Here is a 23,912-nt window from a genome sequence, read left to right on the forward strand (position 1 = left end):
GGTGATGACTCAACATAAAAGTAAATAGATAGGCCCTTCGCAGAGGGAAGCAGGGATTTGTAGAGGTGCCAGAGCTCGGTTTTGAAATAGAGATTGAATAATATTTTGAGCGGCATACTTTCATTGTCAACATAACAACTAAGAGATGGCGATATCTTACATGCTAAATAGATTATAGGCGGTTCCCAAACAGAATGGTAAAGTTTATACTCCCCCTCCACCAACAAGCATCAATCCATGGCTTGCTCGAAACAACGAGTGCCTCCAACAATCAACAGGTCCCAGGGGGAGTTTTGTTTGTAATTATTTTGATTTAGTTTGCATAAAGCACGGGACTGGGCATCCCGGTTATCAGCCATTTTCTCGTGAATGAGGAGCGGAGTCCACTCCTCTTGAGAATAACCCGCCTAACACGGAAGATAAGGACAACCCTAGTTGATACATGAGCTATTCGAGCATACAAAACAGAATGTTTATTTGAAGGTTTAGAGTTTGGCACATACAAATTTACTTGGAACGGCAGGTAAATACCGCATATAGGAAGGTATAGTGGACTCATATGGAATAACTTTGGGTTTAAGGAGTTTGGATGCACAAGCAGTATTCCCGCTTAGTACAGGTGAAGGCTAGCAAAAGACTGGGAAACGACCAATTGGAGAGCGACAACAGTCATGAACATGCATTAAAATGAATTTACACCGAGTGCAAGCATAAGTAGGATATAATCCACCATGAACATAAATATCGTGAAGGCTATGTTGATTTGTTTTCAACTACATGCGTGAACATGTGCCAAGTCGAGTTACTCAATTCATTTAAAGGAGGATATCATCCTATCATACCACGTCATAATCATTCTAATAGCATGTTGGCACGCAAGGTAAACCATTATAACTCATAGCTAATCAAGCATGGCATAAGAAACTATGATCTCTAATTGTCATTGCAAACATGTTTATTCATATCAAGCTGAATCAAGAACGATAGACTCATTATATTTACAAAAACAAGAGAGGTCGAGTTCATACCAGCTTTTCCCATCTCAGTCAATTCATCATATATCATCATAATTGCCTTTCACTTGCACGACCGAACGGTGTGAATAATAATAAGAGTGCACGTGCATTGGACTAAGCTGGAATCTGCGAGCATTCAATAAACAGGAGAAGACAAGGCAATATGGGCTTTTGGTTAAATCAACAATAATGCATATAAGAGCCACTTCAAAAATTTAATCAAGGTATTCTCCTATCGACCCCCAAAGAAAGGAAAAAGAAATAAAACTATTTACACGGAAAAGCTCCCAACAAGTAAAAGAAGAACGGGAAATCTTTTTGGATTTTTATTTTTAATTGCTACAACAAAGAAGTAAACTACTACTAATTTTTTTTTGTTTTTCTTAAGATTTATAAAACACACAAGAAGAAAGCAGGAAAAAGAAAATAAACTAGCATGGATATTACAGTGAAAAAGTATGAGCACCGACACCTAGCAATGAGTGTGTAAACATGAATGTAAAGTCGGTGAGAAATACGTACTCCCCCAAGCTTAGGATTTTGGCCTAAGTTGGTCTATTGCCAGGGATAGTCTGGCGGATACCCGTAGGTGTAGTTGGGGTCGTACTGCGATGACGAATAATTTGGATCATAATGTGACGAAGAGGACTCTGACTGCCACTGGCTGGCAGCCACCTCCGGATCCCAAGAATAAATAGATTGTCGTGGAGGCTCATCTTGTGGTTCCGGTTCCGGGGCTGGTGCAGGATTCCGGTAGGCTTGGACGGCCGCCCACGAAACGAGATAAGGGCCTGCAGACAAGTCGAACAAAGAAGGAGCAGGCAAAGTAATAGTCTCAGGGTGATGTTTATCAAAATACACCCCACCCTTGTGGACAGGGTGTGGCCCCCCTGGTCTTCATCTTCAGCGATGATTTTTTATTATTTTTTCTAAGATGTTCCGTGGAGTTTCAAGACTTTCCGAGAACTTTTGTTTTCTGCACATAAAACAACATCATGGCAATTCTGCTGAAAACAGCGTCAGTCCGGGTTATTTTCATTCAAATCATACAAGTTAGAGTCCAAAACAAGGGCAAAAGTGTTTGGAAAAGTAGATACGACGGAGACGTATCAACCAACATTTGCCATAGACAACAAGAGGGAGAGCACACCAACTCACATAAACCTAGGAAACACAAAAAAGACAACATGAAGTAACTAAGTGCTATAGCTACACACTTGAGTTGTTTCTAGGCAACAAGATCAAGAAATTGATTATGATAATAACAAGGAAAAAACAGATTGGCTCTAGCAAGTAATGACCCAGGAATAATTACCCTATTGGAGTTGGGTACTTCTTGAAATATGTCTCACATATAAAAAATTTCACATCCGAAAGTTATGTATTCTAGAGTTTCCTATTTGTGTGTTCATGATCTTACATTATAAACCATTTTCAAGATATTTGTTGGAGGAAACGATTTAAAGATCTCTATTAGGATATTTTAATATACTAAAATATACAAAAACAAGAACACACTAATATACATACACTATATTTGCAGAAGCTAATGCACATTCTATAATTTATTAAAGTGTCACAAATTAACAATGTCGAGGCTTCGGATATTGTCTTTCTTTTTTTGTTCTCGCATTTAGAAGGTTCTGTTTAAAAGATCTTATAAAGTGCCAATGCCCCAAAGTTAAAATAAAGCAAAAAAAATTTATGTACAAATTAAATCTGGTTGAAGTTAGCATGATGAATTTGTATTTAGTTATGATGGAAGATAGAATAATATCACCAAGAAGATCATAGTTATTATTTAACAATATTTCACATGGCTAATCATTGCTAATTAATTTATAGAAAAATTATACTAGTTAAACTTATGGTTTGATAAAATTAATCTATAAAAGGTATAAAAGTTCAGTATAATAACTATTATTTACTTTAACCCAATGCCCATCCAATTTGTTATGGCCACCTCAAGGGGAAAGGACAACAATCTGATGGCACGTCCAGATAGGTCAGCTCCTCAAAGATGACCGCACTGGGTGCCGTGCTGCTTGTCACTCGCGTGGACGGTGTCGCACAACGGCGGCGACACGTTCGTCCACACCTGCAACCTATACTGGGAGACGCCATCGCCTCCGCCCTAATGCACACCAGCGACAGGGCCGCGCCGCCAACCATGAGGAACGCACGGCCGTCCTCCTCCCCGAGCAGCAGGTGCCGCTGCTCCAGTGACGCCGGCACCTCGAGATCGAGGACGTTGCCGTACCGGACCTTATGCACGGGCATGGAGTGGACGGTGGTCTGGTGCTCAAGGAGTGTCGTCGCCGGAGCGATGACGAAGCAGCCGGGCTCAGAGCACCTGCAGGGTGCGCGCCGGCATGCGCCGCGGTGATCGGCAAGATCGTAGTATGTGAACTAGCGCCCGCAGCCGTCGTGGTCGCACTCGTTGTGAATTATAAATATAGTTTTCTCCTGTTAGACGCAGCATGATATCGCTCTCTTTCATTTATAGCAGTAAATCCAGTGTGAACAATAGAGTGGTCCTATGTCATTATAAATATGAAAAGTAGGATTTGAACCTTTGGTGGATGGAGGGAACCCACAACTCTACTACACTTCACCAAGAGGTGGTTCAACCATATATTTGGTGAAGACATGTTGAATTGCATATCAGGCATTATCATGTTGCACCAATATTTAGCACTTCAAGTCCACAAATGTGTATGCTCAACCAGATTGAAATCATGATTTAGCTGTAAAATTTAGTGTCAAGTGGCGTATTTATAAAACATGGTTCAACATATATATGATTTCTATGAACACGAGACTATATCGACCTTTTGTTTTCATGTTGCCTAATATAATTCTTGGTCCACGACTGAATCTGCCTTTCCTTTTTCATGTTGCCTAATATAATTTCTTGGCAACAACATTTCAGTTCGATTACCCAAGCATCGGGATAACACCGAGATTTACAAATGGAAGAAAAGCATGCTCCTTGTAGCTAGAGACTCTGCTAGTAGTAAAAAAAATAGTGAAAAATGGAAATGAAAGACATCAAAATTCAGGAAAAAAACTTCTCTACATATTTGTTTTGATGGATGAGAAAATATGAAGTTACATGACCCTATATTTGATAACGAAAAGAAAGCTCAATTTATTTTAATTTCATGGGAGAGTAGTCGTACAATCTCATCATACATGTTCAGGTTTTCTTCAACCTAATACTGGATGTATATTTCTTCTGAATTCAATTGAATCCTGGTTTCTTCTGATATCTGAGAAGAAACTATATGGACGCACTCTAATTAAATTTTCTAGCAATATCATGCGGAAAAGGTTTTAAGTGAATATTTAATATTAGTTTGATGTATTCATTATGTGGTTTTCTTTAAGGCTGTTAACATTGTGTATGTGGACTTTAATTTCTGATCTAAGTGGATGGTCCTTTTCATACATCACAAATTCAATTCTTAGGTAGTTGAAAGTTGGAGTAACAAGTTGGAGCAATCACAGAGCGACATTCAACTGAAACAAGTACGAGTATGTATCAAGATAGGAATAGAGTGCACTGACTTCAACCCCGCGAACAGACCGGGTACAAAAAGTATAATCAATAGTCTTGATGACACAGAGAATGTGAGCCGATATATTGAAACATGTGTGATTACTTCACAGCCGGTAAGATCACTCGCAACATCCATGACATCCTATATCTCAATGTGTACTTTAATTTGTTGCTCCCAATGAGGTGAAGTGTTCTTAATTGGTTGTTTGAATAGGAAGAAAATGCTCTGAATGAACTGCACCAAGATAGGCCTAAGGCTCCATGAGAGACAAGCTCTGTGAGAAAACTTGAACTCTTAGAAGAGTTAAAGGTATTTCAAGTCAATAAAAAAAGTGATTGGGAACAACTAGAGCACTTGAGCAAGCTAAGGGAGCTTGGCATTTACAACCTTGAGGAGATACATACAGAACAAGCAGCTCAAGCAAAACTTATTCGGAAAAAGTACTTGAGGAGGTTAACATTGGACTAGGATATTAAGCGTTCTAGTGTTGAGCCTGGTGTGGAAGCAGCGGTTCTTGAGAGCCTTCAACCACATGGAGATCTTCAAGTGTTGTGCATTAGAGGGCACGGAGGTCCTTCGTGTCCAACATGGCTGGGTGATGAGTTCGCTGTTGAAGCTCTATGATCTCTTTATCTTGATGGTGTTTCTTGGGAAGTTTTCCCTTCTTTAGGGAAGGCATGGGATCTTCGTGAACTGAGGTTTGAGGATATTTTCAGACTGAAGGAGTTTATCATAGAGAGAAGTTCCCGCATGCTAATAAAGCTTGAACTCATTGGCCTAGGAAGTTTTCAACAATGGGTTTACCCAGCTGAACAAGAGTCTTCCATTAGTGGAGACTTGTTGCCACAGGATGCTCACATGTTCCCTCTTTTGCAAGTTCTAGTTATTAGGAAGTGTCCGAAATTGTTGGGGTTGCCTTTCTTGAACCACATTGTTTCTCCACATTGGTTCCGCAAGCTACAAGAGCTTGGGGTACTAGACTGTCCAAAATTCTCGTCAGTGATTCCTATCTCCTGGATTGAAAGTCTATGTTATGTCACGATGAAATGTGTAAAGCTGCTAGAGGAGTTTGCATACTCAAAATCGTCCAATGGAGTTGAATTGAAAGTTATTGGAAAGGGTGATTTGCATAGCTTAGACCAAGTGTTAATTTTTCATAAAGAAACATGTCTTGAGAAGATGACACTGGAGAAGTGCCCACCTCTGGAGTTGAAGCACCTTCTGATGCTAACCTCACTGAGGACATTGATTATAGGAAATTCAGTTGGTCTAGCTGGACCACTAGGAGGAGGTCAGAGTGATGTGGAATGGCAGCTCCCTGTTGAGTATATCAAGATCAGCTACTTAAATGGTAATACTGGCGGGGGATTGACAGAGCTCCCCCCCCCCCCCACCTCCCAAAGCTCTCCAAATTGGATATATGGAAGTGTAAAAACATAAAAAAGCTGGTAGTGGGGGTGGATGTGCAACAAACAACATCAGAAGTATCAGAGATGCGGCGAGGTGAAATAACAGCAACAACAGAGGAAGAGGATGTGATGGAGTGCTGCTCGTCCCTGTTCATCTCTATGACTCACTACAGGAATTGGAGTTCATTAACTGCCAAGAGCTGGTCCTGGTGGACCCGCCAACTCTTGTTCCTGGTGGAGGAGGGCTCCAAGCTTTGCGATCCCTCCATAGATTAACAATACAGCGGTCCCCAAAGTTTCTATCCACCTTCTCCTTTTCCCGTCACATTTTTCCTTCCTCCCTGCAGTCCCTGGAGCTTTGGGGTGTGGAAGGCCTGGGGACACTGGAGCCCCTCTCAAACCTCTCCTCCCTTACCAGATTAGAATTGGGAAATTGCAGAGAGGATCTGAAATGTCAGGGCTTGTGGTCTCTCCTTACCAGCGAGGGGCAGCTCAACAAATTAAAAGTCTTATACAGCCCTAGATTCTTTGCTGGTTGGGATCCCTATCCCAGACGGGCTTTGGACGAAGTTGAAGGAGAAGAAGAGCGACAAACACAGCTTGTTTCTTCCACACTACGGGAGCTCTGCACGGATGATGAGACGGGGCTCCTTTCTGCACCCATCTGTAGCTTCCTCTCTTCCTCCCTCACCATGCTGCAACTTTCAGGGGATGGGTCTGTAGGGAATTGGTCTGAACGGAAGGAGCGCTTCAGCAAGGAGCAAGAGGACGCCCTTCAGCTCCTCTGCTCCCTCCAGGAACCGTGGTTTACCCATTTTGATGACCTTCAGCATCTCCCTGCAGGGCTGGGCAACCTTACCAACCTCAAGATATTATCAATCATTGTATGTCCAGCCGTCTCGTCATTGCCCAACGATGGCCTCCCCAAGTCACTGCAAGAGCTAAATGTCAGATCCTGCCGAAATGAAAAGCTAAAACAGCAGTGCAGAGGGTTAGTGGGAACCATCCCCAAAATCATAATAGACTACTAATCCAAGGTAACACGGACACACTTTTTTTGTATTTTTTCACTTTCCGTTTTCCTGAGCTCCTGCTTAATAACACTGTGTTTGTTCCCATCCACTGTGCAGGGCAATGCCTTGGAGTTCCCTTGTACATTCTTTTAGCCTTGTAGTGCTCTGCTCTTTTCATACAAACACATTTGCAACATGCATGCCATGAGCATCTTGTGGCTGCTGTCTTCCTTCCAGTACATAAATCTGGTAAGTACATCTAAACTGGATAAGACTCAGCGTGTGCTGATTGGCTCTGGTCTTTTCACTACACAATAATAATAGCAATATTCGGGGTTTTTGGTGGAGAAGTGTATAAACTAGGAGAAGTTGATCTATCTAGCAACCAGAAACTAGATAGAAGAGATAATTTGGTGGAAGCAGAAAAAAAAGATGGGGATTCAGTCCTCGCTAGATGCTCATGGACTCCAGAGACTAGGATACACATTGCATGCAGATTGGCCTCTTGTACGCGCCAATATATAATTCATGCATTCAAATGCTTTGTCCGCACACGGTGTTCTAAAATTGGGCTCCACCTTTAAGACAACATGCGAGCCAGCTGTTTGCACAGCTGGTTTCTTCTTTTGTTCAGCACCTAAAATACCTTTCGGATTCTTACTTTGGAGTACCTTTCTTTGATGCAAAGCAGGAACTGGGCTCCCTCTTGATCCTTATAAAACTGAAAATGCCAGGGTTCCTGCATTCTTAACTTCTGTTTGCTTGCTTTTCAGGTGTTATAGTGTTTGTTTGGTAGGCTTTCAGCCATTTGTGTTCACGTTTTGTCCAAAAGCCATGAATACTGATGGTGTACCAAAGTTCATAGGGATCAAAGATCATCTTGGCATAATTATGGGAAACAATGAATTGTCAGTGTTTTGCTACTGATAAAGTTTGCAGTTTTTAAATCTAGTCTACATTCTACTGATACCTATCAGGTCTACTCGCAACAGATAAGGTTTGCAGTTTTTCAGTTCAGCCTTCATTCTACTAATACCAGATATTCTTCCATTCATCATAACTGTTATTTTTTATTGTTTTGATGGCGTATACGATCTTCACAGGAATAGCTTGCATACCATGGCAGTGCACCCCTGGAGCCAATTCAGATCATAGGGAGCAGTATTAGTCTGAAGGTAATGCGTTGCAGGGCTTGTGCAGTTTTGAAATTTCATAAAGGCGTCAAGATGCATGATTGCAGCCTATTCATCAATTTTCAGTTTTGAGCTATGTGAAGATTACTTCTTATTTTTTTAGCTATAACAGTTTTCAGCGTTCTATCTTTCTAATCTCTTATATCAAATAGAGACATGCAGTTTTCAGTGTTCTATCCTTCTAGTCTTCTATATTAAACAGAATACAAGTAAAGCGATTTGTTCTGATCAGTCAACAGCGAATCAGGATGTTGATTAATGCCAGGGATTCACCTGCTGCTCAACTGTTTACATCCGAAAATTGCCTACCTAGCTGGTGATGGAACTGTAGGTGCCTCGCCCTGATTAATCATTTACCTATTTTCAGTCAGACATCATGTACTGTTGGTAGCTCATCTCAGTTATGACGTTGCTTCATGCTCTAGGTCAATCACTCCAGGACAGAGAGAAGGAAGTAGCCACGGTTCGCCCAATATGCCTCCGTGTTGGGCGTATGGTGCTTTTTGGTTCACTGTTGATAGTGTAAGAAAATATAGATGTATACTGCACGTTGGTTCGGTGTAGATGGGCTGGCCACGACGGCCGGGATGGTTGATGAAGCAGGAGGTCGGATCGAAGTTGTGTGCGTGATCGAAGCCATCGGGTCGATGTAGTGGCGCGGGTTGCAGATCGGTCGATGGTGACGTTGGTGCAGTTTCGGCAGTCGGTGTAGAGATGCGTATTCATGGTGCCTGGTGTTGTGGAGGTGTCGTGCACAGCAGCTGATAGGGTTTGCTCTCGGAGTATCTTGCGGCTGGCTCGTCGATGGATCGGCAAGCGTATAGTCGAAGATGAGGTGTACGCTGATGGATCAAAGACGGCGGGTGCTTCTGGTGCCTTGGTGCCTTCAGGTTGCAGTTTCTGCATCGATTTTCATCCAATTTTGAGGGTTGTCACGAAGAAGCTCAGGTTGCAGTTTCTTCAGCTGTTCAAACTTCAAACTATCACATGATCATGTCGCTCACAAATAATAGGGTACTACTATCTTTATTCAACCCAACAGGCCAAGACCAAAGCTGCCAAGGACGGTGATGAGTGTGTCACCCATCATGGGAATGGAAAGATCATGAGTGCGGAGAAATGTTGTTAGACATGGACAACCCTACTGTGCGCGCTAAACAACGGTTAGTAGTTTGTTCATTCTGTATATGGCAACGATATTTTGACCCCGGCTGGCAGAACCGTGCAGAAATACTTACACATGTCCTTTCCAGATGTAACATGGAATGGAGGGTACCTACCTGCCTGTTGGCGAAATAAATGGTCAGCTTCTTCTTCTCGGCTTCTTCTTCTTCTTCTTCTTCTCAGCAGTAAGCAGTAAGCAGTAAGCTTCCAGATGTAACATGGAATGGAGGGTACCTACCTGCCTGCTTACTGCTTACTGGCCTTCATTTGTATTACATTTTCCAGATGTAACATGAAATGCTTGCTTGCAAGTCCTGGCCTTCATTTGTATTACAGAAATGCTACTCTGCGCGCCTGCTTACTGGAGCACGCGCCATTGATCAGGAACAACCAGACTGCATCATCTTCTGAAGAAAAGAAATCGACACTTTTCATGTTATTTACTCTGACTGCCAGCTCTAACTAGCTAACATAAGACGAGGGGCAGGAGTTGTGTCACGAGATCACCCTTGACCAATTGCTCAACATCACAGCCAATGCGTGTTGTGAACGTGTACCATTGCTCACTGTCGGGGGAAAACAACATGTAGTACAGGTACAGCTAACGAAGATTGAGGGGCTCCCTCCCTTCATTGCCGGTGTGCTTCTTTGCTGCTCATTCATGTTGGTGTGTTTCTTCTTGTTACGGTGTCAGTGTGTAAAAAACCAAAAACTGATTTGGGGGCTGTTTTCTTCAAATTTTCCGGATCGTTGGTGCTCGATTGCAAAAACAGAGCTTAACTAGTTTTCAATGATGCAGAGATTGGGTGTGGATTTCTATCTTTCTTTGCATGTAGTGCAGACGCAGAGTTTTTTGATGGAAACTAGCAGGAGCTCTGCTTTTCAATTAAGCAGAGAGGGATTTTACACCGGGCCTGAGTTTGGATTTTACCCTGACGTACGATGAAAAATAGCCGGAGGAGATAGCAGCAAACTGTGCGCAAGTTGATTGCAATGAGCATGCCATGCCCATCTTAATTGAATTAACGCAATTTCCACTTCAGTTTTCATTTTGCAACTGTTCATATCTCTTTCTTTGCCGGGGCGTTACAAATTTAAACGGTCAAATCCACATCTCCACATCTCACTCGTGCCCGCAGGAAAAAAAATACACCCCAACCACATCCCTTGGATTTGCATTTCATTCTTCCTCTATGTTGTTTGCGAAATCTTTATTCTTTTTTTTTTGCGGATGGTGCCATTTTCACCTACTTTTTGGAAGCTTCTAGAAGCTCTTCGCAATTTTTTTAATATTTTCCTTTTCTGTGTTTCTTTCTGGTCCTTTTCAGTTTTTTCCATGTTCGTTTTATTTAATTTTTCGTATCCTCTTTTATTTTCTTTTTAAATATTAATGAGCATTTTAAAAATTCGGAAATTTTAAAATTCTTCAATAATTTTGAAATTCATAAATGTTTTCTGAAATCCATGAATATTTGTAAAATTTACAGACACTTTTTAGGAATACTGAACATTTTTTATAATTCATGAATATTTATAAAATTATGAATATTAACCCATGAACATTTTTCAAAAATCACGACCATCTTTTAAAATTTGTTAATGCTTTCTGATTTTGTGAAAAAAAATCAAATCAAAAACCAGAGAGCTGTTTTTCTAGCCAGCCTTTTTTAAGCTAGCGGCATGAGAAAAATTGCAGCTATGCATGCTAGCTAGCGACGTGACAGGAGCATGAGAGCTAGCGGTACAGGGCTGTGTCCCATCAAGCGGGTGACGTAGAGCGCTAAAGGCGCTAAATAGGCACTGCTAAGTAGAAGCAGTTAATCTTAGCTCGAGCTCATGCGATCTCGGATGAACAGAAATCATAAAAATAATGAAAAAGTCAAAAAGTTCTGAAGTTTTTTTGTTGTCAACATTGACAAAAAAATTCACGTCTTCCACGAATGTCATTCCATGATAAAATTTTGCAAGCAATCAAAACATTTGTCAATGGTTGCTACAAAAAATCAGAATATTTTGATTTTTTTATCTTACTGTTCATCCGAGCTTGAGATGAGAAGAGGACTTTCGCTCCCGAGTTCCCTATTTGAAGGTTATTGTGTCAAATTGTTCGGCAAATACACAGGGGCGGTGTCATATGCTAGGTACCAATAGGAGGAAGCATGAGTGATTTTCTTTTGAATTGATTCTTTTCCATAGGTTTCATAGCGGTTTGTCTGGATGGACGTTTTTCTTTCTGTTTTTTCACAGGTTTTTCTTTTATACTACTTATTTGTTTTATTTTTCATATTTTTTGAGTTTCAACTCTTCTAAAATTGTTTAGCTTTCTCTCAAAAAATTTCATGTTTTGGAAAATTCAGAATTTTAAAAAAGGTCCATTAAAGTTATAAATTGTTGTTGCATATTTTTAAAAAAAATATTCAATCGTTACGTATAAAATTTGGCTCACCCTTTTTCTAAATATTCTTCATGCAAGTAAATAAGTGTTCACATTTATGGAAACATGGTTTTATCATTTAAAGTTAAGTACAAATTGGCTGACGAAAAGCAAGGTAAAGCCCTCGGTACATAAACAGTCGCAAATTCCCAACTGCATTGATGATCCATAACAGTGGGAGAATGTGGGACACCTCTCATGTATGACAAGCAGGGGAGCGCCAATGTAACGCTCGATGCGGTCAATTTGCTGCTCTTTCGCATAGGCAAGCCCCCGAATGGACCGGCCCATTACAAAGTAATATAGCAAGATGACACTTGGGACCATAATGTAGCGTCTCAGGTTACTGTAGTGGCTGTTTTTTATAGTATTTTTTTTCATTCATCTTTTTGAGAAACGCCCAAACAAATATTTTTAAAATCATTGAATATTTTTGAAGGAAGTGAACATTATTGGAAGTGCAAACACTTTTTTCAAAAAAGTGAACAATTTCTTTGCAAATGCAAACATTTTCTTAAGAAAGTGCAAATAACTTTTTTTTTCAAAATTTGGAGTTTTTTTTTTCCAAAACAGTGAACATTTTTTGCAAATGCAAACATTTTCTCAAGGAAGTGCTTGCGACCTGTACCGCTACCCCCCGTTAATTCATATGCTCATAAGAAGATCATTTGTTTGCAGATTCAAGGAAGCACGTATTGTCTTATATTATTGAACCGAGGGAGTAATAATTTCTAAGGTCGCACATGTATGATTAGCTGTATTGAGCAGACTTTGTGCATGTTATAACGAAGCAAAGTACGGGGGCCTATAACTTCAAACGGAGTAGATGAACTAATGGGTTTGCTAAAGCACATCTAGATGTGCTTTAAGTATTGCACATCTAAGTCTAATGTTATTGATTTTATGATTAAGTATTGCACATCTAAATCCCCAAAAATTAAGTAATGGCGAGCCACGCCATACATTAAGAGGCGAGCTTGAGCTTCAAGGGAATAAAGCTGGGCCTTGTGTTGTGGGAGCCAATTCAAGTACTCCGTATAATATCATCAAACTCGAGTCTAGGCGCCCGTCTTTTTAACACTCACCTTACCAAGCTCGCAGTTCACATGGCATCATTGGCTCAAGCAGGTCACTGGCCCCTCCAACCTGAGCTTGATGGTCACTTTTTCAGGGGCACCACAACTGATGCTCCGTCAGTTCACTAGCAGCATATCAGTAGAGGCCTTGACACTGAAGGAGCCCATTCGCTTGCTTGTCCAGCAGCCAAACCAAATGTGATCCTGGTCTCTCTTGATATATCCTACCTTCTCTTGTATCAACTCCAGGCATAGCTCAAATGCTCAATATGTTGAATTGATGTCCAGTGTTGTTAGCACTCTCAAACTTGAGCATCTTGCAACCTTGCACGCTGCTCTCTCTACTCTGTTTTTTGTGGAATGCTAAAATCTCATAGATATAGATTACGTGTTAGTAGAACAACTGTTGAGCTGAGCCTTGGCCTAATGTATCAACAATTCAAAATACATGCTGTATATTCCTTTTAAGGAGACCACCGAGCGTCTCCCTGATACGTACAGAGTATATTCTGGGACGACAGGGGCATATTCTGAGTACTAGTTTATTTGTAGCTTATGTCAGCCCCTTGTCCTTTTTTTTTTATAAAATCGGTGTGACAAGAAGTTCAGCTGATAGCCTAATTATTACTACTCTCTTGGCTTCATTCATGCAGCTGCCTACTGCTTTCGCCTCACATTTGTCCTTTACAGGCAAGCAAGTGTAGCACGATTAGTTTGTTTAATCTCTGATTAATTAACAGGTGCTGCAAAGCACTTTTGTGACACACTGCCACAATTCTCAACACGTTTTAATATCATATTCTCCCTCTTTATTGACTGCTTTCCTTTTAAAGCACCATATTGTCTCTCCTTTTAATGCATCCCGCCGGCTTCTGGTACAGGGCAAATCTCCCGTTTTCCTCTTGAGCACAGCGGAGTCGCTTCTCAATCTCAGGGGCCTAGCGGCAATGCACAAGTGAACTGCAAGGTGCAGCCATCGTCGGCATACGGCGGTGTATCGTCAAGCGAATCCACGCAAGATGGCGAATCATGACTAGTACTGTCCAGGAAGCTGTGCCATTCATGACATAGACTAATCTCATCAACAAATTTGTTTTTTTCCTGAACTTGATTAATGCATCAATATTCTATGGTCACCGGTTCTTAATCTCCACTTCAATCTCATTCAATTCTTCTTGCAATAAGTATGTGTCAACTGCTTCTGTTTCATGGCTCCATTTGAATTGAAAACACCCGGTGAATTAATCTCAATCTTTACCGTATGTTCCCTGGGGAACTCCAGCGGTTCGAGGACGCTGCCATCAACACCGCACGCATGGTCACCTTTGTCGTCGCGGCACCGTCCATAGGGCTTCCCCAACCAGATCACCCTCGCCTACCAGTGGCGGGTCTAGGATTTGACAATATGGGGGCAACCATGAACAACATTCCAATGGCTAGAAAAAAAAAGATTACTCCACTACACCAAAGGTATCATGTGGAGCAGGTATACATTCATGCATCGACCAGGAAACCAACAAAGGCCGGCAGTTCAGTATGTAATATAATTAGCTAAAGGTCCAAATTGAGTGCATTGGCTCCACGGGATGCTTTGCTGGCAGCGATTAGTTTAGTTGATCAGATCTGGTGGGAGCATTACCTTCCAGCTTTTGGTATCTGGTGAGAGACGGAGGGAGGGCAAAAAAATAGAAAGACTTCGTTTATCATACCAAATGTTGATGACATCCCCTTACACACCTACTTTGTAGACAACACCGGAAATCCCCTTACACATCGTTGGAGACCTCAGGCTCGATTCACCTGGCGCGGCCGGATAGCCAGGCAGCCACATGGTGCTTCTGTTCCGATGCCAGGCTCTCCCACGGAGAGCGTGCCGTCATGGTGGATGTGGAGGAAGGAGAATGTAGAGCGCATGTGCTGTGGTGTGAAGTTTAGTCGGGTGTGGCCGCCTTTAAATAGCGGAATCCGGTGAGGCCAAGTATTCGGTTGGTTCCTCGGCTAGCGAGCCTGCTTAATGGCAGCATATGGACGTACACACATTGAACGGGCATGGTAGATATTCGTCACATCCCGTACGGTAAACGTCTCTCTAGCACTGAACATGCGCAGACACCGCGGACACGGCACGGTCGACAAGTCGCTTCAATGCCTGCACCAGCGAGAGATCACGTCCGCTCTAGGCCGGCGTCAATGCGGGCAACTGACGCTGGCCGGAAAAACACACGGCCGAGGGAGGAGGGTTTTGGTGGGTCAAGTTAGTCAAACACGGACATGGCAGTGGTCCGAACGCCGGAGTGCATCCGCGGGCAGTTTGAGGGCCCGGATTTGCCAAATTCGGCTCTAGATGCTCTTAATGTACAATCTCAAAAAGTTTTAGCTTCTGATTCGAGCTCCACATAGAGAACAAAAGAATTTGGATGTGAATAGTGTCCAATACTATTCCCCAAAAGCTGACACTACTAATAATCGAATTTGTCTTTTTTGAATCTAACTGTAGATTGTGTTTTGAGCTTTTTTTTTTAATTTATAGACATATCCCACAGATGTGTTGTAAATTATTTTCTTAATCGTCTAAATATGAAATGTTGGGGTTGATTCTACAATCTCACCTAAAGGACAAATCCTATACTGGTCTCCCCCCTAATTCTTGTGGTGGATGCAAACAGCAGTAGCAATAAGTAAGAACGTCGAAAAACAATATATACTGTAAGTAAAGGCCTTGGGGTAGGTGAAGTCAAGAAAAATAATAATACTGCTACTCTAGTCCAGTTCGGATAGCATCGGGTAACAGTGCGCGTCCGATCCAGATCCAGAGGTGGTAAGATAAGAGCACTGTGACAACAACCACTAGTGCTCAGTCCCAGTCTCGGTCTTGCACTCACTCACTCACTCTCTCGAGCTGGTTGTGCTGTCTGTCTGTCTGTCTTCTCCACGGCCGGCGCTCCTCTGCTCTCCACTGCTCTTCACCTCAGCCTCGCCCTCCAGGAACGCGGCTCAGTCCGCCTCTTCTCCGGCAGCGCACCTCGCCCTCTCACCACGGCCACGGCGGCTCCCGGATCTGAACCTGCCGGCCGCACCGTACTGCCCGCCGCGCAGCGTCAGGTCAGATCTCTCTCTCTCTCTCTCTCTCTCTCTCTCTCTCTCTCTCTCTCTCTCTCTCTCTCTCATGGTTAGGTCGGATTTGTGGGATTTGAATGATGAATGCCTCAATAAGTTTGGTTGGCCACAGAGAAATACACAAGATTTAAGCATTTTTATTACTGTAGTATGTGCTTCGCATATAGTATAGTTAGTGTAAAAATGAAGAAACCGCTTATGCTCTTTTCTTTTCACATAGTTTAACCGATTATGCTATTTTTATGTGCCCGGATTTTTTGTTTCTGTCTCTCTTGTGGTTGAAAGTTTACTGGCCTGATGCCTTAATTTTATTTCTCTTCTCTTGTGATTGAAAATTCCTTCTTAGTTTGCAGCTACGCCAACGTACGTACGTACTATACAGTATACACACACTCCTCTCCTCTCCTCTCCTTTAATTTGCAGCCTACTTACCATCGAATTCCTTTTGATTCCGGGATGCAGGCGCTGCATGTCGTCCATCCCTGCATCCGGTCAGGAGATGGCCGACGCCGCCCTCCGTGCCGCGCAATGGATCGTGGCCAAGGCGCTGGCCACCGTTGCCGACGGCGTGCTGGGGGCTTGGGCAGCCACCAGGAACTTTGGTCCGAGCGTCGAGGCTCTCGGCACCGAACTGCTGCTCGTGGAGGCCACACTTGAGAATGCTTGCCGCAAGGAGCTCAGCGGTGGGGCCATGGAGATACTACTGCAGAAGCTGCGGGACTTGGCACACAATGCCGAGGACTTGCTGGACGAGCTGGACTACTTCCGCATCCATGATGAGCTCCACGGCACGCACGATGCTGCCCACGAGCTCCATGGCAGGAGTGGCATCCATGGCCTTACCCTCAATGCTTGTCACGCCGTCAAACACCTGGCATCTTTTGCTTGGCCGCGTGGTAGGAAGAGGTTACGTGACGATTCCTCCTCGGAGCCAAGCGCCAATCAGGCTGATGAGGAGGCCAGCAGACGCAAGAAACACCATATCTTGATGTTTAACAGGGTTGATTTCGCCCAAAGGATGAAGGACATTGTCGAGAAAATGCACCCTGTGCGTAAGGATGTTAATGAGATTCTGCTGGGTTGTGGCCCTAGAACTGTCCCAGACATTGCGCAGCATCGTCCCACCACCACACCTCAGAGTGCAGAGCCAAAAATATATGGGAGGGACCGTGTCATGAATAGCATCATACATGATATCACCAAGGGTCAATACTGTGACAAGGGTCTAACTGTGCTTCCCGTTATTGGTCCGGGGGGAATGGGGAAGACAACTCTGATACAACACATATATAGCAACCAACAAGTGCAGAATTATTTTTCGGTCAGGATTTGGATATGTGTGTCATTCAGTTTCAACCTGGACAAGGTGCTAGAACAGATTAAAAGAGTTACATGTCCAGTTGAAGGTGAAAATGCGTACAGTACAACACAAGAGCTCATTGAGCACAGACTGAAACACAAAAGGTTTTTGGTTGTATTGGATGATATATGGCAGTTTACTGATGTGGATGATTGGAAAAAACTGTTGTTGATACTCGGCAAGTCAGAAGAAAAGGGTTCCGTGGTTCTAGTAACAACTCGGCAAAAAGAAATAGCACAGATGGTTAAAACAACAGATTGTCCGGAAGAACTGAATGGTTTAGAACCTGTAGAATTTAGGAAGTTATTCTTTGTATATGTCTTTGATGATGAGCAATGTCCAGGGGATAAACGTTTTTTGCTTGACACTGGAAATAAGATAATGGAAAAACTAAAAGGCTCCCCTCTTGCAGCAAAGACCGTTGGTAGATTATTGAGGAGAGGCCCTAGTTTGGCTCATTGGAGAAGGGTCCTAAACAGTAAACAATGGGCGGAACAGACCAATGGAATTATGGCTGCCTTGGAGCTTAGCTATGACTTTCTGCCTTTCCATCTGCAACGGTGTTTTTCCTGTTCTGCATTATTTCCCGAAGATTACCGTTTCAGAAGTCACGAGCTCATCAGCTTGTGGATCGGACTAGATATTTTGACACCTTGTGGTCAAAACCCAACCTTTGAAGGCGGTCTGAGAATTTTAAATGATTTAGTCACCCATGGATTTTTCAGAGAAGTGGAAACTGGTGGTGATCCATGGTATGTCATGCATGACCTACTGCATGAGTTGGCATTGAAGGTTGCATCGAATGATTGTCTTAGTTTACGTCTCCCTGATGTTGGCTTAGTAAAAAGCCAGACTACCACCCGACACTTGTCTATAAGCATAGATGACTTACGTAAGTACGATGCGGTGTCTGGTGAAAAATTAAAGAGTGAATTGGAAAAACTGAAGACAAGAATGAAGGTTGAACATTTGCAAACACTGATGTTGTTTGGAAAAATGGATGAAGGTTTTGTCAAGATATTTGGTGATTTTTTTGGGGAAGCGAACGCTCTCCGTGTTCTTCATTTGCCCAGCATGCTTTGTCCTGTGGAGTCCATGTTACATAACTTTTCAATACTTGTCCACCTACGATACCTATGTCTAGGGACAAGTAAGAGCCAGATGCATTTACCACTGAACATCTCTAAATTTTATCATTTAAGGATTCTAGATCTTAAATGGTGGAATGGCAGTCGTGATTTGCCTGATGACATGAGCAACCTTGCCAAACTGTGCCATTTTTATGTCCCAAGTGATGATCAGCTTCATTCTGATATTTATAATGTGGGTAAACTTAAACTCTTAGAAGAGTTAAAGGTATTTCAAGTCAATAAAAAAAGGTGAAGGGTTTGAACCAAAGCAACTAGAACACTTGACCAAGCTAAGGGAGCTTGGCATCTACAACCTTGAGAAGACAGATACATCAGAAGAAGCAGCTCAAGCAAAACTGATTGAGAAAAGATACTTGAGGAGGTTAACATTGCGTTGGGATAGTAAGCGATCTAGTGTTGAGCCTGGTGTGGAAGCAGCGGTTCTTGAGAGCCTTCAGCCACATGGAGATCTTCAGGTGTTGTGCATTAGAAATCACGGAGGCCCTTCTTGTCCAACATGGCTAGGTGATGAGTTCGCTGCTGAAGCTCTACAATCTCTTCATCTGGATGGTGTTTCCTGGGAAGTTTTCCCTTCTTTAGGGAAGGCGTGGGATCTTCATGACTTAAGGTTGGAGAATATTGCCAGACTGAAGGATTTTATCATAGAGAAAAGCTTCTGCAGGCTAATAAAGCTTAAACTCATTGGCCTAGGAAGTTTTGAAAAATGGGTTTACCCAACTGAACAAGAGTCTTCCCTGGGTGAACCAGATGCTCATATGTTCCCTCTTTTGCAAGTTCTGGTTATTAGAGAGTGCCCAAAACTGTTGGGGTTGCCTTTCTCAAACCACATAATTTCCCCAGATTGGTTCCCCAAACTACAAGATCTTGAGATATGTGACTGTCCAGAATTCTTCTTGTCAGTGATCCCCATGTCTTGGATTGAAAGCCTGCGTCATGTCCTGATACTGCGGGTAAAGCTACTACAGAGGCTTCAGTGCTCAAAATCATCAGATGGAGTAAATTTGCTAATTGAAGGAACGGATGATCTGCATAGCATAGACCAAGTGTTAGTTTTTGATAAAGAAACAGGTCTAGAGAAGCTGACACTGGAGAAATGCCCACCTCTGGAGTTGAAGCACCTTCTGATGCTAACCTCCCTGAGGACATTGACTGTAGAGAATTCAGTTGGTCTAGTTGGACCACTAGGAAGAGGTGAGGATGATGTGGAATGGCTGCTCCCTGTTGAACATATTAAGATCAAGCACATGAAAGGTAATAGTGGGGAGGAGTTGACAGAGCTCCTTCCCCACTTCCCAAAGCTCTCCAAATTGGAAATATGGATGTGTAAAAACATAAAAAAGCTGGTAGATGGGGTGGATGTGCAACAAAAAACATCAGAAGCATCAGAGATGGGGGGAGGTGAAATAACAGCAGCAGCAGCAGAGGAAGAGGACGATGGGGTGCTGCTCTTCCCACCTCATCTATGTGACTCACTACGGGAATTGGAGTTCTTTCGCTGCGAAGAGCTGGTCCAGGTGGACCCGCCAACTCTTGTTCCTGGAGGAGGATGGCTCCAAGCCTTGCGATCCCTCCAGAGATTAACAATACGGGGGTCCCCTAAGTTTCTATCCACCTTCTCCTTTTCCCGTCACATTTTCCCTTCCTCCCTGCAGTTTCTGGTGCTTTGGGATGTGAAAGGCATGGGGACACTGGAGCCCCTCTCAAACCTCTCCTCTCTCACCAGATTAGAATTGTATTGTTGTGGAGAGGATCTAAAATGTCAGGGCTTGTGGTCTCTCCTTACCACCGGGGGCCATCTCAAGGAATTAAAAGTCATGGGCAGCCCTGGATTCTTTTCTGATTGGGATCCCAATCCCAGACGGGCTTTGGAGGATGCCGAGGGAGGTGAAGAGCAGCAGACACAGCTTGTCTCATCCACACTGCGTGAGCTTAAAACAAATGACGTGACAGGACTTCTTGCTGCACCCGTCTGCAGATCCCTCTCTTCCTCCCTCACCAAGCTGGAACTTTGGGGGAGTTGGTGTGAAGGGATAGAGCGATTTAGCAAGGAGCAAGGGGACGTCCTTCAACTCCTCTCCTCCCTCCAGGAACTGTGGTTTTGGAATTTCAAGGACCTTCAACAACTCCCTACAGGGCTGCGTAACCTTACCAGCCTCAAGAGATTATCAGTCAACTACTGTCCAGCCATCTCGTCATTGCCCAACGATGCCCTCCCGGATTCACTGGAAAAGCTAGATGGCACTAAATGCAGCAAGGAGCTAAAACAGTACTGCAGGGGGGTAGTGGGAACCATCCCAGAAATCAATATATACGACTGATCCAAGGTAACACAAACATACTTTCTTGTGTTTTAACACAAACATACTGCGTGAGCTCTTTTCCTGCAATCCTGCTTAATAACTCTGTGTTTGTTCCCATCTACCGTACAGGAGAATGCCTTGGAGTTCCCTTGTACATTCTTCTAGCCTTGTACAGCTCTTCCCTTCCCATACAAACACATTTGCTCCTTCCTGTGGCTTAAATCTGGTAAGTACATCTAAACTGGAACCTTACTCATGCTGTACTACCTTTGTGATTGCAACTTGTCAGCACCTTTCTTTGACGCAAAGCAGGAACAACATATTTCTGAACTGAACTATAACTGCGCTCCTTCTTGGTTCTTTGATGCAGAGCCTTTACTTGCAAGTTGGATGCAGGAACTTTCGTCAGTGGGTGTCCACATCAATATCGGGAAAAAAAATCACTTTTACTCCAGCCATACCTATTTCAGGTTTCACGATCAAAATATTAGTACTATGTTGAGACTTGGTCAAGCTACTGATGTTAAGGTGATCAATTTTTTCATAGACTACTGATGTTCCTGAATTGCTAATTTCTGTTTGCTTGCTGTTCAAGTGTTCTAGTGTTTGTTTGGTAGGCTTTGTAGCTACTTTTGTTTACATTTTGTCCAAAACTCATGAAGACTGACGGTGTACCTGGAGAGTTCGGTTTTAGAGATCAACGGATCACAGGAATAGCGTGCATACCATAGCACTGCACCCCTGGAGCTAATTCAGATCATAGGGGTAGTAGCAGTCCAAAGGTAATGCATTGCAGGGCATGGGCATGTGCAATTTTGAAATTTCAGAAAGGCATCAAGGTGCATGATTGCAACCTATTCAATATGCTTTCAGTTTTGAGCTATTAGAAGATTACATATTTACTATTTTTGAGCTACAACAGTTTTCGGTGTTCGATCTTTCCAATCTCCTATACTGATTAGGGACATACAGTTTTCCGTGTTCTGTGATTTATTTTTTTACTGTTCCCATCACTGCTGAATACAGGTAAAGCAATTTGTTCTGATCAGGTCCACAGTGAATCAGGATGTTGATTAATGCCTAACTAGTGATTCACTTGCTGTTCAACTGTTTACATCATGTGAAACTTGCCTAACTAGCGACGGAGCTGGAAGTGCCTTGCTCTGACTGACTGATCCTTTACATATTTCAGTCGGACATCATGCATGTACTGTTGATAGCTAGCCTCAATTATGATGTTGCTTCGTTTTGTAGATCCACCATTCAAGGATCTCCAAGCTGCACGCCTCCAATAATGTGGCCGGTATCATGGCTCTCCACGGTGTGAAATTGTTGTGAGGAATCTCCTGAAGAAACTCAGGTTGCAGTTATGGGCCATACTAAAATACAGTTTTCATGTAAGAATTATTACGGTAAGTTTACAAGACCTTGTTACTAACGAAATAGCATATGTCGGTTACAACCAAATAACTAACTTTTATGTTTCTGCAGTATGGATTGAACCAGTAGGAATCAGGGAAAAGGGCCAAAGTTGGATTCCTGAATCAGGTATGTTTCTCAAACTTCAAACTGTTCTTCATCATCAGTTCAGATTATCACGATTAGCTACTGTTTTGGGGGAAGAAAAGTAGAGATACGATAGTACAGCAAATATGAAGCTCACAATTGCATGATACTACCTTTAACCCTACAGGCTCACAGTGATTTTGCTTGCGTGGAAGGAACATCCATTCCTGCAAGGTAATAAGGCCCCAGCGAACTTCAACTCTGCGAACCAGCTCCATCTTCTTATCCGGTTAACCGACTTGAGAACATTTCAGAATCGACTGCCAAGGAGGGTGATGGATTGACTTGCAACCAGTCCACGGAGTATCTGAAGCCATGCAAGGAAGAAGAAGAAGAAGAAACACTGCCCAGGCTAGAAGAAGCATAGCCTGCAGCTAGTTGGTATATCTGAAGCCCATCATCAGCCTTGTGATGCCGCTCAGAATAAAATTGCTTCGATGAGTACACCATTCACATTCATACTGTGTGTGCGATGGTTAGTATTTCGGTCATCCGAAACTAGTGTAACACAAAATATTCGGACCGGCAGAGCCATGCCAATTACTTACACATCTCCTTTTTCAGAAACAACCAGACTGCATCTTCTGAAGAAATCAACACTTGTCATGCTGTTAACTGAAGAAATCGACACCCGGCGGTTGGCGCGGTGGCCTCGTCGTCGACCGTCTGATCTTCATCTAATGGCAGCCTACCGCTTTGTCCTGAGTTACGACACACCACCACCCCTCATCACGCATCGAACGGCTCTGAAGACAGGAGCCGTCGCTATTTGAATTACCTTTCACTGCTTCCTTCCTTGTTCACCAGCTTTACTTTAGCATTGAAGTTAGCTTTCACTGGTTGTAATGGGTAAAAATGCCTGGATCTATATGAGATCCCTGGAGCTCATCTTCCTATTACTGGGGGTAAACCCGTAGCCGCCGTGCCCTGGGTGGCGTAAACGTGCATCCCTAATTCGATATATGTTTCTCTCGCGGTCATCCTCTGAATTCACCTAGGTGCTTGGTGGTGTGACAACTGTACGTTCACCAGGCCTGAGTTTGAAATTAATTTACCCTGACGATGAAATATGAATTGCTGCAGTACGCCGGGCCTGACTGGCATCATCTCAGGAATGAATGCGTCGGGGATGTAAGCCTTGTGGTTCTTTAAAGACATCTGCAAATTCCTTGAGCAACACCTCAATCGCTGCTCGTTTTTCTTCCTGTACTCAACATTCCACCTGATATATCTGAACCATATGAGATACAGCACCTTGCTTCAACATGCTCAATAACTGCAGACTGTCAATCTCTGTACTTGTGCTAACTGAAGAATGTCCTTGCAATTGGACAGTACCCTTGGAGGTGTTAATCACGGTTGTCCTAGCAATCCAATCCACTGTCATTGGACTATGCGCTTCAAGCCAATCCATTCCCAGAATTGAATCATAAGTACCCAGAGGTAAGACTACCTGTGTGCAAGTTGATTGCAACCTGCGTTACAAATTCAAACCCACATCTCATCCACGGCCGTAGAAAAGAAAATGCACCCTCAACCATATGCGTTTC

The 23,912-nt window shown here is 43.0% G+C and overlaps 1 protein-coding gene and 1 pseudogene across 1 annotated transcript; both read left to right on the forward strand.

The window, feature by feature from the left end:
* The first annotated feature begins 5,620 nt into the window (after positions 1-5,620).
* On the forward strand, positions 5,621-7,019 carry LOC119345244. Its single transcript, XM_037615396.1, has 2 exons — positions 5,621-5,904; positions 6,095-7,019. Exons 1-2 carry the CDS (start codon positions 5,621-5,623, stop codon positions 7,017-7,019), a joined length of 1,209 nt encoding a protein of 402 aa, XP_037471293.1.
* A 9,446-nt stretch (positions 7,020-16,465) lies between these two features.
* LOC119345248 lies at positions 16,466-22,029 on the forward strand (annotated as a pseudogene).
* Positions 22,030-23,912: the final 1,883 nt, after the last annotated feature.

Source organism: Triticum dicoccoides, unplaced genomic scaffold (assembly GCF_002162155.2).
Source record: "Triticum dicoccoides isolate Atlit2015 ecotype Zavitan unplaced genomic scaffold, WEW_v2.0 scaffold21853, whole genome shotgun sequence".
Classification (NCBI taxonomy): Eukaryota; Viridiplantae; Streptophyta; class Magnoliopsida; order Poales; family Poaceae; genus Triticum; species Triticum dicoccoides.

What these genes read in the sequence shown, in the direction of transcription:
- LOC119345244 (XM_037615396.1), top strand. Translation starts at nt 5,621, where the DNA reads ATGAAATGTGTAAAGCTGCTAGAGGAGTTTGCATACTCAAAATCGTCC. An exon ending in GAATGGCAGCTCCCTGTTGA is followed by an intron (nt 5,905 to 6,094) that starts GTATATCAAGAT and finishes GTGAAATAACAG; the next exon opens with CAACAACAGAGGAAGAGGAT.